This window comes from Parasteatoda tepidariorum, chromosome 7, assembly GCF_043381705.1.
Source record: "Parasteatoda tepidariorum isolate YZ-2023 chromosome 7, CAS_Ptep_4.0, whole genome shotgun sequence".
NCBI classification, from domain to species: domain Eukaryota; kingdom Metazoa; phylum Arthropoda; class Arachnida; order Araneae; family Theridiidae; genus Parasteatoda; species Parasteatoda tepidariorum.
The window spans coordinates 87,700,965-87,714,822 of NC_092210.1; the positions used below are offsets into that span (position 1 = coordinate 87,700,965).

Here is a 13,858-nt window from a genome sequence, read left to right on the forward strand (position 1 = left end):
TTCGATAGTAGGGGAGAATGGGGTCAAATGTAACAGGGTGCGATTGTAACAGAGCAAAAATTTCGAGTGTCGGGTTCTAGATTTGGTTCCTAGGTGGCGCACAAGGTGTATTTAATAAATCTACATGTACACCCCTGCTGGCAACCATTTTTATGTACTTTTGAAAGAGTTACAACTCAAAAGATATTTTCACGCTACGTAAGTACTTTTTTTGGTATTAGGATATTATATTGTAACAAAGTAATTTTGTTTAAACAAATAAAAATTATTAACCGAATATGTAAGTGGACACCTTAATTAACATTTAAAAAAAAAGATTAGTTTTGTTAATTAACTAGCATTGTATTTAACAAATGAAGCTGAAATGGTGTCTTGGGGACGATTGTAACAATAAGTAAAGGGACGATTGTAACAATTAGTAAAGGGACGTAACAGCAGAAAATAAATAATCTTATGTTTACAAATCATTACTTAACTCTTTAAGAACCACCAATAGTTTCCTATATCATTTATATTATGTTGCATGTGCATTATTTTATTTGTCCCCTTTCACAGCATAAACTAATATTTTTAACCCCTTAAAGTTAAAAGTTTAACCCTTTAGGTCTCTGCTCATTATTATTTTTACTCCTAAAATATCACCACTATTTTGATCAATAAAAAAATATATCACAACTATGATAATATGTATAATTAACTATGTTTTAGTTGAATTCATGAACTGTTACAATTAACCCCGTAAGTGGGAACAATTGTAACAAGTGCACGACTGTCAAAAAATTTTAATAACTAATATAATAACATTTAAAATAAGGTATTTATTTCTTTTCTAGTAGAGGATAGTCTATTTTACTCGTGTGTCAATTAATACTAATAATATATTGGATTTTTTGTTAGTTAAAAATAGTTAAGTAAAAAATTTTACAATTGACCCTACTCTCCCCTAGTCTTTAAATGTTTTTTTTTTTTACTTCCGGCATTAAATTTGGTATTTTTTGTTTCATACATAAAACTCTTCTTTTAATAAAACAAAATTAATTACTTAATTTGTTTAATCCTCACTAATACTGTCTAAAACGAATCGTATTTAAATAAACTCACAACTTTTAAATACATTTGTAGCAGAAATATACATTTTTCTAATGAATTAACCAGGGGAAAAATTGAGATTTCTAATTCAGTAGTTCTCAATTTTTTCAAACTACGGAACACTAAAAAATCGAACTTTTTACAGCTGAACCCTGACTTATAAAATAAAAATAAAAAATCATTAGCAAGTAAGCATAAATGCTAACAAAAAAATAAAAATAAAACTACAAATAAATTTAGGAACGTTTAATGTGAAAAACGAAATTTTTTTCACTGTTTCATCACAGTCTTAAAATTAGTTTTTATGTTACAGAATTGAATTCCCAAGTCTGCTGCGGCTCTTAAGTTAGTAGTTTTAGAAGCAAGCACAAATCAAATTGAATAAAATAAGTTCAATAATAGAGTTTGAAAACTAACTCTTATAGACTGTGAGAATGGTTATAGGAGAAAAATAATTCCTTATACCTGAAATTGGTCATTTTATTTTGAATTTTAAAATTTGATGAGAAATGCTGATACATTCATTTGTAAAGAGCGCATCATTTTAAGCAATTCATTCAATATATTGGAGGAAAAAAATTAAAAATAGATAATAAAATAATAACATAATTTCATGAGAATAACATAAGTATTAAATAAAGAATAGATTATTAGTAACAGGTTTCAAAAATAACTACTGTTTAAAAAAAAGTTCTAACTTACGGAACTCCTGTGACCTTTCCACGGAACTCTAAGGTTCCGCTACTTTAATCAACATTTTTCGAGCAAAATAGTGAATTGATTTATACCTGTCCAACTTCATCCAGAAAATCTCGAATGAAAAAAAAAGAACCTGACATTTAATTTTGTTCTCAGTGAGTGAAACACATTAGGAATGTTTTGATTTTGATAGATGATACTGTTGCGTATGTTGGTCTGGAAAATATCGAATACTGGTGAACTTTACCACAAACCGTAACTGACAGGGATATGAGAGCTGCTTTGGACATTCCTACTCCATTAGCCCGACTTCAGAAACCTGAGACCCAAGAAGATAAGATGAGTAAATCTTTTTCTTTCCATCCCTTCATTTCACTTCTTTTATCACTTCTTTTTTTTTTAACCTTCTTCACGCAATTCACACTATAAATCTTTTTGCCACTTCCGACTTTTGATAATTCGGAAGAATGTATTTGTAGTGCGTATAATCTTCAATTGGATAAAAAAAAAAAAAAAAAAAAGGAANAAAAAAAAAAAAAAACTGAGGATCAATTGGATAAATAAATTTTTTTTTTCTAAGTCTGTCTTTGACTCATCCTGAAAACAAATAGTTTTGACAATGCTCTCAAGTTAATAATTTTTTTTAACAACAAAAATTTCTTGCATTATTGTTCAGGGAGTCATTAGTTTTTCACTGGTTTGGTTTATTCTGGCATTTTACAAGACTAATTTAAGTTAAAAATGAGCTAGATTAACATCCTATAAGGTGAACCACATTCGAATCTTAGAGATGGCTGGTTGATACGAATTCCGCACCCGGCTCGCACCGACCACAGTGCTGACGTAAAATAACCTCAGTGGTAGACGGATTATGGATTAGAGTCCCCTTCTCGTCAGGCTAACCGTGGGAGGTTTCTTGGGTCTTCTTCTCCACGTAACGCAAAAGCGGATTACTCCATCAAGAAGTCCTTCACGAAGGCAAAATTTCCCCCAATACTCGATTCAAAATTACAAGGTTACGGAGTTGAACATTAGTAGTCCTAAACCCAAAAAAATTTGAACCGACTGTTTAACGTCGGTTATAAAATATAAAATAAATTATTAACATCCTGAAGGACTCTAGACAAAACAGATATTGTAAATAAATATTCTTAAAATAAATTTTTTTTATAAAGTTAAAATTTTTTGGGGAGTCTTAAAATGTTATGCGCCTGGTATGGTAACACCAGTCTTCTTTAGTATTTCATAATTATTGAATGAAATTAATAATAATAATTAAATTAATAAAATAAATTAAATTAATAATGAATTAAATTATTATTAATAATAATAACTAACAATATTTGAAAAAAGATATTAAATTCACAGACTTATGCAAAAGATGAATATGAAAGAAAATATGCCCTTAAGCAACTATTTTGAATTTTTATTTGAGTCAAGTCAACTTGAGTTTTAAGAATTCAGGCATGTTTCTCGCAAATAACTTTTGTTTGGTTAAAGAGAAACATAAAAAACAAAAACACGTAGTATGAGAAACGTTTGCTATTTAGTTCAAAAGTTTAAATCTGCATTGGTAATAACGGAATAGAAAAATCTTTTGCTCTAGCTATCTAATTCTTTATAACCGATTAGGGTTAACGATCTTCCTATTAGTTCGTTCTAATAAACGGAATATGCTCTCCTCTGTTTAATTGAAAATCACTTTGCACACGCTCTTTTAAATTGTTAATCAGATAGAAATAAATAATTAAAATATGACGTGTATGAAGGCAAGGAATTTGAGTTTTAAAGGTAATGCAAAACTAAAATTTTTCTCGTCACTATCTTCACATAAAATATGAACAGTTTTTAAAATGTTAATAGATGTAGCACAAAGACTTTTTGGTGTCCGAACTCATAAAAGACCATAAAAGAAACTTATCTTTTGCATAGTAATAAGAATAATATTAGATTAAAATAAGGTTCCCGAAAGGTCTCAATAATTTTAATATCATCCATATATCAGTAAAAGTCATGAAAATAAAAAATAACATCTGACAATTGTAACCCTAGAGTGCAACTCTGTAATTCTCAAACGTTGTTATTCCCGTGTCTAACTCTGTTACTCGCTAGCCGTAAATATTCGGTCACCAATTGCATATTGAAGGGAAGTGTTGCATAGTTTCATACATAAATATTCGGTCACCAATTGCATATTGAAGGAAAGTGTTGCATAGTTTCATACCTATAGAATATCTTTGTAAAGAGACTATTTAAAATTTTCAAGTGCAAATTTTTCATTTTAGGAGAGCAAATTTTTGTGACCAAACTATTGTTGTTCCCATACATATCTTTATTAGCAAAAAAGAAATACTTTAACTTTTTTACTCTTAATTTTAGAAAAGAAAGAGAAAGAACTTGTTTGTTCAATACTAAATTCGCTTTTTTTTTACTGCAAAATGAAGTTTTGTGAAAATAGCTTTGAACCGTTTGAATTTAACGAAATAGTATTTACAATGATTGATGATATAGTTAAAATACGTTATAATTGGAGCAAAATCTCATGTTTGAAAAGATTTACGAAACATAAGTCAGTGATTCCTCTTGCGACAAAATCTCATGTTTGAAAAGATTTACGAAACGTAAGTCCGTGATTCCTCTTATTCCTTCCGTGATTCCTTCAGGATGCAAAAATAAAGTTATAACGTATACCCTGGAAAGTGCAATTTTCCGTCACAGAAAAAAAATAGAAGCAGTGGCACTGTTTTGTGTTGGTCTAGGAAAATTTTAGAAGAGAAATAAACAAAAATATTATTTTCACCTCTGTATTAACATCAAAAGGATAAAACAATTCAGTGAGCATCAAGTCTTTTCCTTAACGGAAATATTTGAGATGTTGTATTTAAATTAAAACCCTTGATTTTTCAAATACAACTCTTACCTGTTTTGTCTATCCATACTAATAAAGGTGCATATGATTTAAATGGATGCATATTAAGCAAAGAATTAGTTATTCGAATATTACAGATCATTTGTATCTTTTTTTTTTAAATCTTGAACACTTCTCCCCTCCTCTGTCTACGAACTATTTTTTTAAAAATATTGCTTAAAATGCACGAATATGCCGTCTTTTAACACTTTCAGAGATACTATAAGTAATAAAATACAAAATATGTTCATTAATTTTGTGTAATGTTTCAGGCTAAACTATTAGAAATGATTTTATTAGAGAATTTACAACCTTTTTAGTTTATTAACCTTTCTTTTAAATTGTAGTCACTTGTGTTGTTGTGGCAAATGTTTCTACCAGGAAACGCCAAGAATCCAAACTTTTTTCTCGAAATTATTTATAAATTATATTTATAAATTACATTTATAAATATTATCTAAATTATATCCAAATGATTTAAAGTAAAATTTTTTACATTTGTTTCGAATTCATTATATAATTAAAAAAGCGAAGAAACATTTAATAAAAAAACTGAAAGATAGACGAAAAATAAGATTTCTGTCAAAAACCCAGTGAGAGTACGCCCATTTTCTGTATACTCATTACATCACTTGTTGTCACTTGAAATAAAAATATTTTTCTTCAAAAGCAAAAAAAAAAATTATTAAGAGACACAAAAAAATATACTGAAAACTTACAAGGTAAATAAAATCAATGTNTTTCAATATCATTTATATATCAGTAAAAGTCATGAAAATAAAAAATAACATCTGATAATTGTAACCCTAGAGTGCAACTCTGTAATTTTCAAACGTTGTTATTCCCGTGTCAAACTCTGTTTGTTGAGAATACCTCGATCCCCCCCTAGCGGACAATAACAGAAACATTCAATTACGAACTTATTCTCCACGAGCGTGGTCTAGCTTAGAATTTGTCATGCAACGTACTACTCTTTTCATCTGTATATAGCTTTCCCTTTTTTTATCATCCTTAACTATTAAATTTAATTCTTAAACGTTTTGTGCGAAGTATTTTTCAGCCTAAGTGTATTAGTTATCTACAGCCCAAGACCTTTGGAATAGAATACTAGGTGAAGGCAAGATAAGAAGCCGAAACAAGGTAAGATTCCTTGTTGATATATATTGAATCTTTAGAAGTCTTTGTTTAGTATTCGTTATACTGTTACTCGCTAGCCGTAAATATTTGGTCACGAATTGCATATTGAAGGGAAGTGTTGCATAGTTTCATACTTAGCCGTAAATATTCGGTCACCAATTGCATATAGAAGGGAAGTGTTGCATAGTTTCATACCTAGCCGTAAATATTCGGTCACCAATTGTATATTGAAGGGAAGTGTTGCATAGCTTCATACCTAAATATTCGGTCACCAATTGCATTGAAGGGAAGTGTTGAATAGTTTCATATCTATAAAATATCTTTGTAAAGAGACTATTTAAAATTTTCAAGTGCAAATTTCTCATTTTAGGAGAGCAAATTTTTGTGACCAAACTATTGTCATTCACATACCTATCTTCATTAGCGAAAAAGAAATACTATCACTTTGATTTCAGTCTTAATTTTAGAAAAGAAAGAGAAAGAACTTGTTTGTTCAATACTAAATTCGCTTTTTTTTTCTTTTTTACTGCAAGATGAAGTTTTGTGAAAATAACTTTGAACCGTATGAATTTAACGAAATAGTATTTACAATGATTGATGATATAGTTAAGACACGTTATAATTGGAGCAAAATCTCATGTTTGAAAAGATTTACGAAACATAAATCAGTGATTCCTCTTACGACAGGACGCAAAGATAAAGTTATAACGTATCCCCTGGAACGTGTAATTTTCCGTCACAGAAAAAAAAATTGGCCCAGTGACACTGTTTTGTTTTGGTTTGGACAAATTTTATAAGAGAAATAAACAAAAATATTATTTTCACCCTTCATCAAAAGGATAAAACAATTCAGTGAGTATCAAATCTTTTCCTTAACGCAAATATTTGAGACGTTGTATTTAAATTAAAAGCCTTGATTTTTCAAATACAACTTTTTTCTGTTTTATCTATCCATACTAATAAAGGTGCATATGATTTAAATGGATGCATATTAATCAAAAGAATTAATTAATCGAATATTACAGATTATTTGTATCTTTTTTCGTTAAATCTTGAACACTTCTCCCCTCCTCTGTCTACGAACTATTTTTTAAAATATTGTTAAAAATGCACGAATATGCTTTCTATTTAACACTTTCAGAGATAATAACACTATAACTAATAAATTTCAAAATATGTTCATTAATTTTGCATAATGTTTCAGGCTAAACTATTAGAAATGATTTTATTAGAGAATTTACAACCAATTTAATTTATTAATCTTTCTTTTAAATTGTTGTCACTTGCGTTGTTGTGGCAAATGTTTCAACCAGGAAACGCCAAGAATCCAAACTTTTTCCGAAATTATTTCTAAATTATATTTATAAATTACATTTATAAATATTATCTAAATTATATCCAAATGATTTAAAGTAAAATTTTTTACATTTGTTTCGAATTCATTATATAATTAAAAAAGCGAAGAAACATTTAATAAAAAAACTGAAAGATAGACGAAAAATAAGATTTCTGTCAAAAACCCAGTGAGAGTACGCCCATTTTCTGTATACTCATTACATCACTTGTTGTCACTTGAAATAAAAATATTTTTCTTCAAAAGCAAAAAAAAAAATTATTAAGAGACACAAAAAAATATACTGAAAACTTACAAGGTAAATAAAATCAATGTCAAAAACAATTTCGTTTGAAACAAAAAATAACAGGTATTTTTTAAATAAACTTAAGAAAATTGCTCGAAGAACAACTCTTACAATGAATATACTCAAAGTTCTAAGACATTGTATTTTATTTGCGTTTTTACTAAATAACTTACTTAATTTACAAGAAAATAATTGAAAACTAATAATTATTAATATAGTTAGCTCAATTAGGATTTTTAAAACATCAGTAAGGACCAGAAATTTTAATAATCATTTTTACTAAATACAGATTTAAAAAAAAAATCCAATAATCAAGTTATTTTTTCTTCTTTTATCCTAAATTATATATATTGAGAAAACAAAATTTGTTAAAACCCTGATTTCACTACTCTGTTCTGTTAAACTTCTTTAAAACATATTGCATCCACCATACAAGAAGGAAAAGGAACGAAATTGATTAAAAGTCAGTTTCCCTGCATAACACTCTGCGCAAAGTTACTTCCGCTGAAACCGGCAATTTAGTTACAAATTTCTGCAGAGAAGTTGAATTACGATGTTTCAAAAGAACCAGTCGAACAAATCGTGAACGAAATGCGTGAAGGAAAAAAAACATTAAACCTCAATTAATGATTATTTCATAAAATAATTAGATCTTCGTGGGTTTAATAAATTAGTTAGTTGCAGCAAAATGAGTATGTAATTAAACTTATTTTTACCAAAATTTTTTATGCTAACCCAGACATTGAATAAACAATAAGAAATAAACTGTGTTTAAAAGAAATTAAATATTTCAATAATATTTTTTCGAATTATATGAATAAAAATCAATTTAAAACATTTTTTTTTTTCAGATTACTATCAAACGAAATTTATTGTTATAAATTTAGATCATTAAAACTGTCACCAAGGGAAAAAAATAAACTGGTTAATCCAGTTTTTCAAATATTTTTTTTTTTTGTCATAACAAAATTTTAAAATAATTATTACTATGATAGCTAAATTGGAGAAACATAAGAGAGAAAAAAAGAACATAATTATTAAATAAGTTTTTAAAAGTTGAAAAATCGATTACTTACTAAAAAGTAAATATCTAATTATATAACGAATGAAATTATTAAAGCTTATGATTCAGATGAAAGGTTTCAATATCAGAATTTTTGAAATTTATATTTATTTATTTTTACCGAGTTTGTCAAAAATTGTCTGTAACTTCATCATCGTTTGGTGCATTCGTAGAATTTTAATTATTTTCGCACTTTTTTTATTTATGCAAATTATTTAAACATTTCCAAACTCTTATAAAGTGGTAATAGAGTAAACAGTTGGAATTGTAATTACATTTAATTATAATAAGTACATTAATTTTATAAACTTTCATGTAGAATAGTTTTATTTAAACTTGATAAATTCCTACGCATTTTTCTTTTATTTTGACAAAAAAAAATTGTATAAAAATTTCCACTTATTAAACTTTTGAACAATATTTCTAAAACAATATTCATTGTATAAATATTATATCTTACTTCTACCAAAAATTACTTCTTAAGTATTAATTTTTTTTTAAAAGAAAAAACATCCATTTTATTTCTGTTTCAATAGTCAAAATTTAATTTAAAACTTTTTGCTCACAAATGAACAACTCAATAATTTAGTTCAATTTCGTAGATATGGTTGGGAATAGATGGAACTTTTATGAACAATGTAGAAATTTTTTTATCGTTTGAAAAAATTTTAACAAAAAAATTCTTAACTCACCCGCTTGAACTTCACTCTGTATCCACAATACAGGAATTATAATAATTATCGTCTGCAAAGTTCTCAACAAAGTTATGGCGCGAAAATCCACGTTCCATGCCATGATTCAAGAGTTTCTACATGTTAACGAGTATCCAACCGAAAGGAAAACTGAAGAAGATGGGAAGACGACGTGAGAAGATACACCTACAGAGGATAGCAGAACACTTTCGTCTGCAATTCAATACTTCTTGACTCTCCTCCTCCAATTCACAATGAATCTGGCACCAGCTACTTCATCGACGCGCGCCATCTAACGACAAGCATCGGAAAAAGCAATCTGAAACGACAAAATGTGTGTTCTCCCGTTCGCTTTTTTTTTCATTTTTACTACAAAAAACTAAGTGTGATGCTGATTTTTATCACGGTCACAGTCATCAAAATGAAAAATTTACCGAATGAAGGCAGTTCGCAGAGTCATCATAAGCATAATGGCTTTTTTTCTCTTCATTTTCAAAGAATTTTTTCCGAACGCTTACAGAAATATGTGCATCATGTTGCCAAATTTTAGGACAAAAGTTATATTTTTTTTTATTTATTTCGCTTTTCTGTTGTTAAATAGGAATGCGTAAATTTTTTTTTTCTTCTTAATTACAGCAGTCATATAAGTTTAAATATTATTTCAACTATGTTGCGTTTTTACATTATTCCACGAAGCTGGTAAAGACATAAATTTAATGAAAATGTTTTTATGTTTTTATAATTTGAATTTAAAAAAGGCGTCCTTATATTATCAAGACAAAATTTGCATCTCATATGCTTACTTTATTAATGGGCTTGTATCCTTAATTTACACACATTCTTACTTACCCAGAAGAAACAAAGATGCTCCTAATATTGTCAATTTCAGTAATATTGGTAGTGCTGGCAATAAAGGATGATAATATTTTAAAAAGTTTTGAAAATAACCCTTATTTAGTGAAAATAAGCAGCTGTAATTTGTTTATTTATGTTTCCCGAATTATAAGCATTAAAATATTATGAACAAACGGAGAGAATGTCATGATATTTTAGTCCGTATCAATTCAAATAAATTATACAGCAACACGTAAACACAGTAAACCGTGATCCATTCAAATTGGCCACAGTTTACTGTGTTTACGTCCGCTAATTATAATAGACATTAAGTTTGAAAAGTAATTTATAATATTTGAAGTAAAAATGCTCTTTTAAAAATATTGCATTACATATTTTTGATTATTACAGTCATACATATTTGTAATAAATATTTATAGCTGCTTTGCGTTTCAGGAAACTTTTATCGGATAATTTGAAAAGTGTCTCGTGTAAGTATTTGTATCGATTTAGTGAATAAAAAAATATTTTTTTCAGTCTAAGTTTTTAATTTATTTATTTTGAAATTCTCCCAAGGAACTCCTAAGTTTCATGCTGAGTTTCATGGGTCATTGCATTAATAAATATTAGTCGAAAAGTTTCAAAGGCATTCATGAACCCCACATAGCACTAACTATATATGAATTATTTATAGCTTTTATTAGAGTATGTAAATGAAATATTAATAAACCCCCAGCATTGAAAAAAAAATTTATCTATGAAAAGTTAACTTTTAATTAAGTAATCAGATGAATTTTTATTAAAAATTCTTAGAACAGCAACCACACAAAACTAAACCTGTGCGTTTCGGGAAGAAAAAGTTTCCCTTCATCAGGCACACATAATTAACTACCTGAAATAGGGAGGCTTAACCCGAAAGACGTATCTTCAGGTTTCAGTGTAGGGTAAAAGTTATAATAAATATTCACGTGTACTAAATTAGTTTTAATTCTTCAATTCGTAATCAAAGTTTAACACGATGTTATTAAGAATAATTTTTCATTGCAGCAATGTACCATGAGGTCAGTTTTAAAAATCACGTTACATGGCGATAGCTAATTTTTACTTATTCATAAATGTATGTATGCACATTTAAACTGGGGAACTTTTTTTTGTGTTGTTTGAGATTTTTAAACAGATGGCTTTCACATTGCTGTTTCCAAACTAAATTTTTTTTTCTTTTACAAAATGATAGTTTTATTTTATTTTTTCTTGAGGTGTACAAGTTTTAAAACGTTTGCTACAACAGGCAGTAGCATAAATATTTCGACAAACTTCCAAGAGAGTTAGGGCAGCAATCAATGTCCGGAAATATCGTTATACGCCGCTAGCCGCGTATTACGACATTTCCGTGAATGGGCTCCTTGCAATTTTAATCCTGATTATGTGCCTTAACTCCCTTAGAGGTTTGTCGCAACCTTTACCTGACCCTTGTTATATCACACACATCACATATTTCTTTTAACTCCGAATTGGCGCATAGAGGGCTTCTATCATAGATTTTCATCTCATTATTCATGGTCAGATATTTTTCCTCTCTTCGCGTCTTTCTTACTGCTTTCAATTCGTTTACAATCGTCCTGCGTCTAGTATTTTTAGGTCTTCCTCTTTTTCTATTGCCCTGAGGGTTCCAATCAAAAACTTTACTTTTAATTTTCTAGGTTTACGTAGAACATAACCAATCCATTTCCATTTCCGTTTTTTAATTTCCAGATCAATTGGTTTCTGTTTTGCTTTTCTAAGGATTTCTGCGGTGCAAATTTTATAGTGCCACTTGATACGCAAGATTCTTCTTAAACAGCTGTTAATGAATTTTTATTGCAGTGCCATGCCTCAAATCCATTTAGTAGGACAGATAGAACATTAGTATTGCAAATTCTAAATTTTGCTGAGTTTATTCTTTTTTTTTCCTCTAGAATTTATTGAGAATATCGTAACTGCTTCGGGCTTTGTTTAATCTACTAAGTATATCTTCATCAGTTCCTTCTTTGTTGTTAATTATATTTCCAAGATACGCAAAACTGCTTACCTCCACTAGTTTACTATTTTCTAAAAATATGTCTTTTAATTGGATTAGGATTAATTTTTAAAATCTTAGTTATATTTTTCTTGATAACAAGCACCATTTTATTTGTCTATACATTTAAAATATTTGCGTCCCTGTTACATATAGCGTTTTTTAAATTGTACATTTAAGCAAAAAACAGCCTAAAAATGCCCTTTTAAAAATATATGTAGCTTTAGGAGCAAAATAAACTTTAGATTTGAAATCTCCACTCCCGAATTAAGCAAGATTAAGATTGTGTAAATGCAACAAAAGATTTGTACCCCAGTGTTATCTATACTCTTAGCTCAGATGATCAGCTCAAATCAGTGATGATAATTGATTTTCTTATAAATATCATAAATGATTAAAAAAAAAAACTAGAAATGCTTTGATAAATTGCTGAGTAATAACTAAAGTTTTAACTTAAAATTATTACATAAATATTCGATAATTCCTTTTGATAAATTCGAAATCTATCCCTTTTTTAAAAAAAATAATCATATATCTTGATAGTATTTAAATATTTCATAATGTATCTATCAATTTACGTAATTTATCAATCAATATTACTGATTAAAAAGAAATTAAACAAAACATAGAATGTTTTAAGTTTGAATTAAAAAAATTAAATATCCTTTAAAACTCCATTTAAATGCTTTGTCGTTTGTATAATTTTTAATTTTCGAACACCTGCTACATAATGCAGCTTTAAAGAATATAATTAATTATTTCTGAAAGATTTTTATTATTATTTTTTTCAGCCACTGAAAATAAATGTTGAACGATTAGTATTGTAAAGTTACAAAACGCTGTTTTCTATACAACGTTTAAGTAGTTTATTTATCAAAATATTAATCAATGATTTCATTAAAACTTAAGTTGACGATTAATTTTACCCGTCATTGTTGTTTTTTAGTTTGTTGCTGAAACCATGCTTTTTTTTCTCTTTCAACTTAACAAGTAATCACAGGTGGAGATTTTCTTAAGATTTTTTTCGGTCTTAAAAATGTTTGAAAGATGATAAAATGCAAAAATAAAACTTTAAGAAAATAGGTATTAAACACTGTTTCTGCATTAAAAATTAAGACTCGCGTATTTAAACGAATCAGTATTTTTTTTTCTTCCTGAAAATGATACAAAAAGAATATGTTTACAAAATATTTCGTTCTTTTTTAAGTTTTAATTTGCAACAGTGGTTGAACAGCCAACCAAATTTTGAGTTTACGACTTCCAATGTTCAACTCTGTACCCTTGTAAGTTTGAATCTGACCCAGAAAACAAGGGAACTTCTGTATCAAGTGTAGGAAGAAATTTGCTTTCGTGGAGCACTTTTGATAGAATTATATTATTACATGGAACTGCGATGCATGGAGAAGGCGTGTAGGCAATGGAAGAAAGTTAAAAGCTTCAGGAGCGTTAAGATTCATTCATCTGGGATAGTACGGCTAACCACTGCTGGTATTCTCAAGTTTTTTCACGTATTATTGGAATTAAGAAAGAGCAGACGATTTCATCAAATTACTTATAGAAAAAAAACTTTATCCTATTTATTAAATGGTTTTTTAATAGAGTCATTCCACATCAGATCACTCAATTTTGGACCGCCCCCCCTTCTCTGATTTTAATGAAATTTGGTGGAATAAACACTCATTATAAAGTAAACAATTCTACCAAATTTTAGATTTTTAATTTCAAAATTGTCCAAATTAT

At 28.2% G+C, this 13,858-nt stretch overlaps 1 protein-coding gene across 1 annotated transcript in view; it reads right to left on the minus strand.

The window, feature by feature from the left end:
• LOC107436488 (chondroitin sulfate proteoglycan 4) overlaps positions 1 to 9,555 on the minus strand; it is a 192,080-nt gene extending 182,525 nt beyond the window's left edge. The window contains exon 1 of the mRNA XM_021146516.3: positions 9,229 to 9,555. Coding sequence (XP_021002175.2) covers positions 9,229 to 9,331 — 103 coding nt within the window. The 5' untranslated portion in view covers positions 9,332 to 9,555. The remainder of the gene's footprint in view (positions 1 to 9,228) is intronic.
• Between the last annotated feature and the right edge of the window lie 4,303 nt (positions 9,556 to 13,858).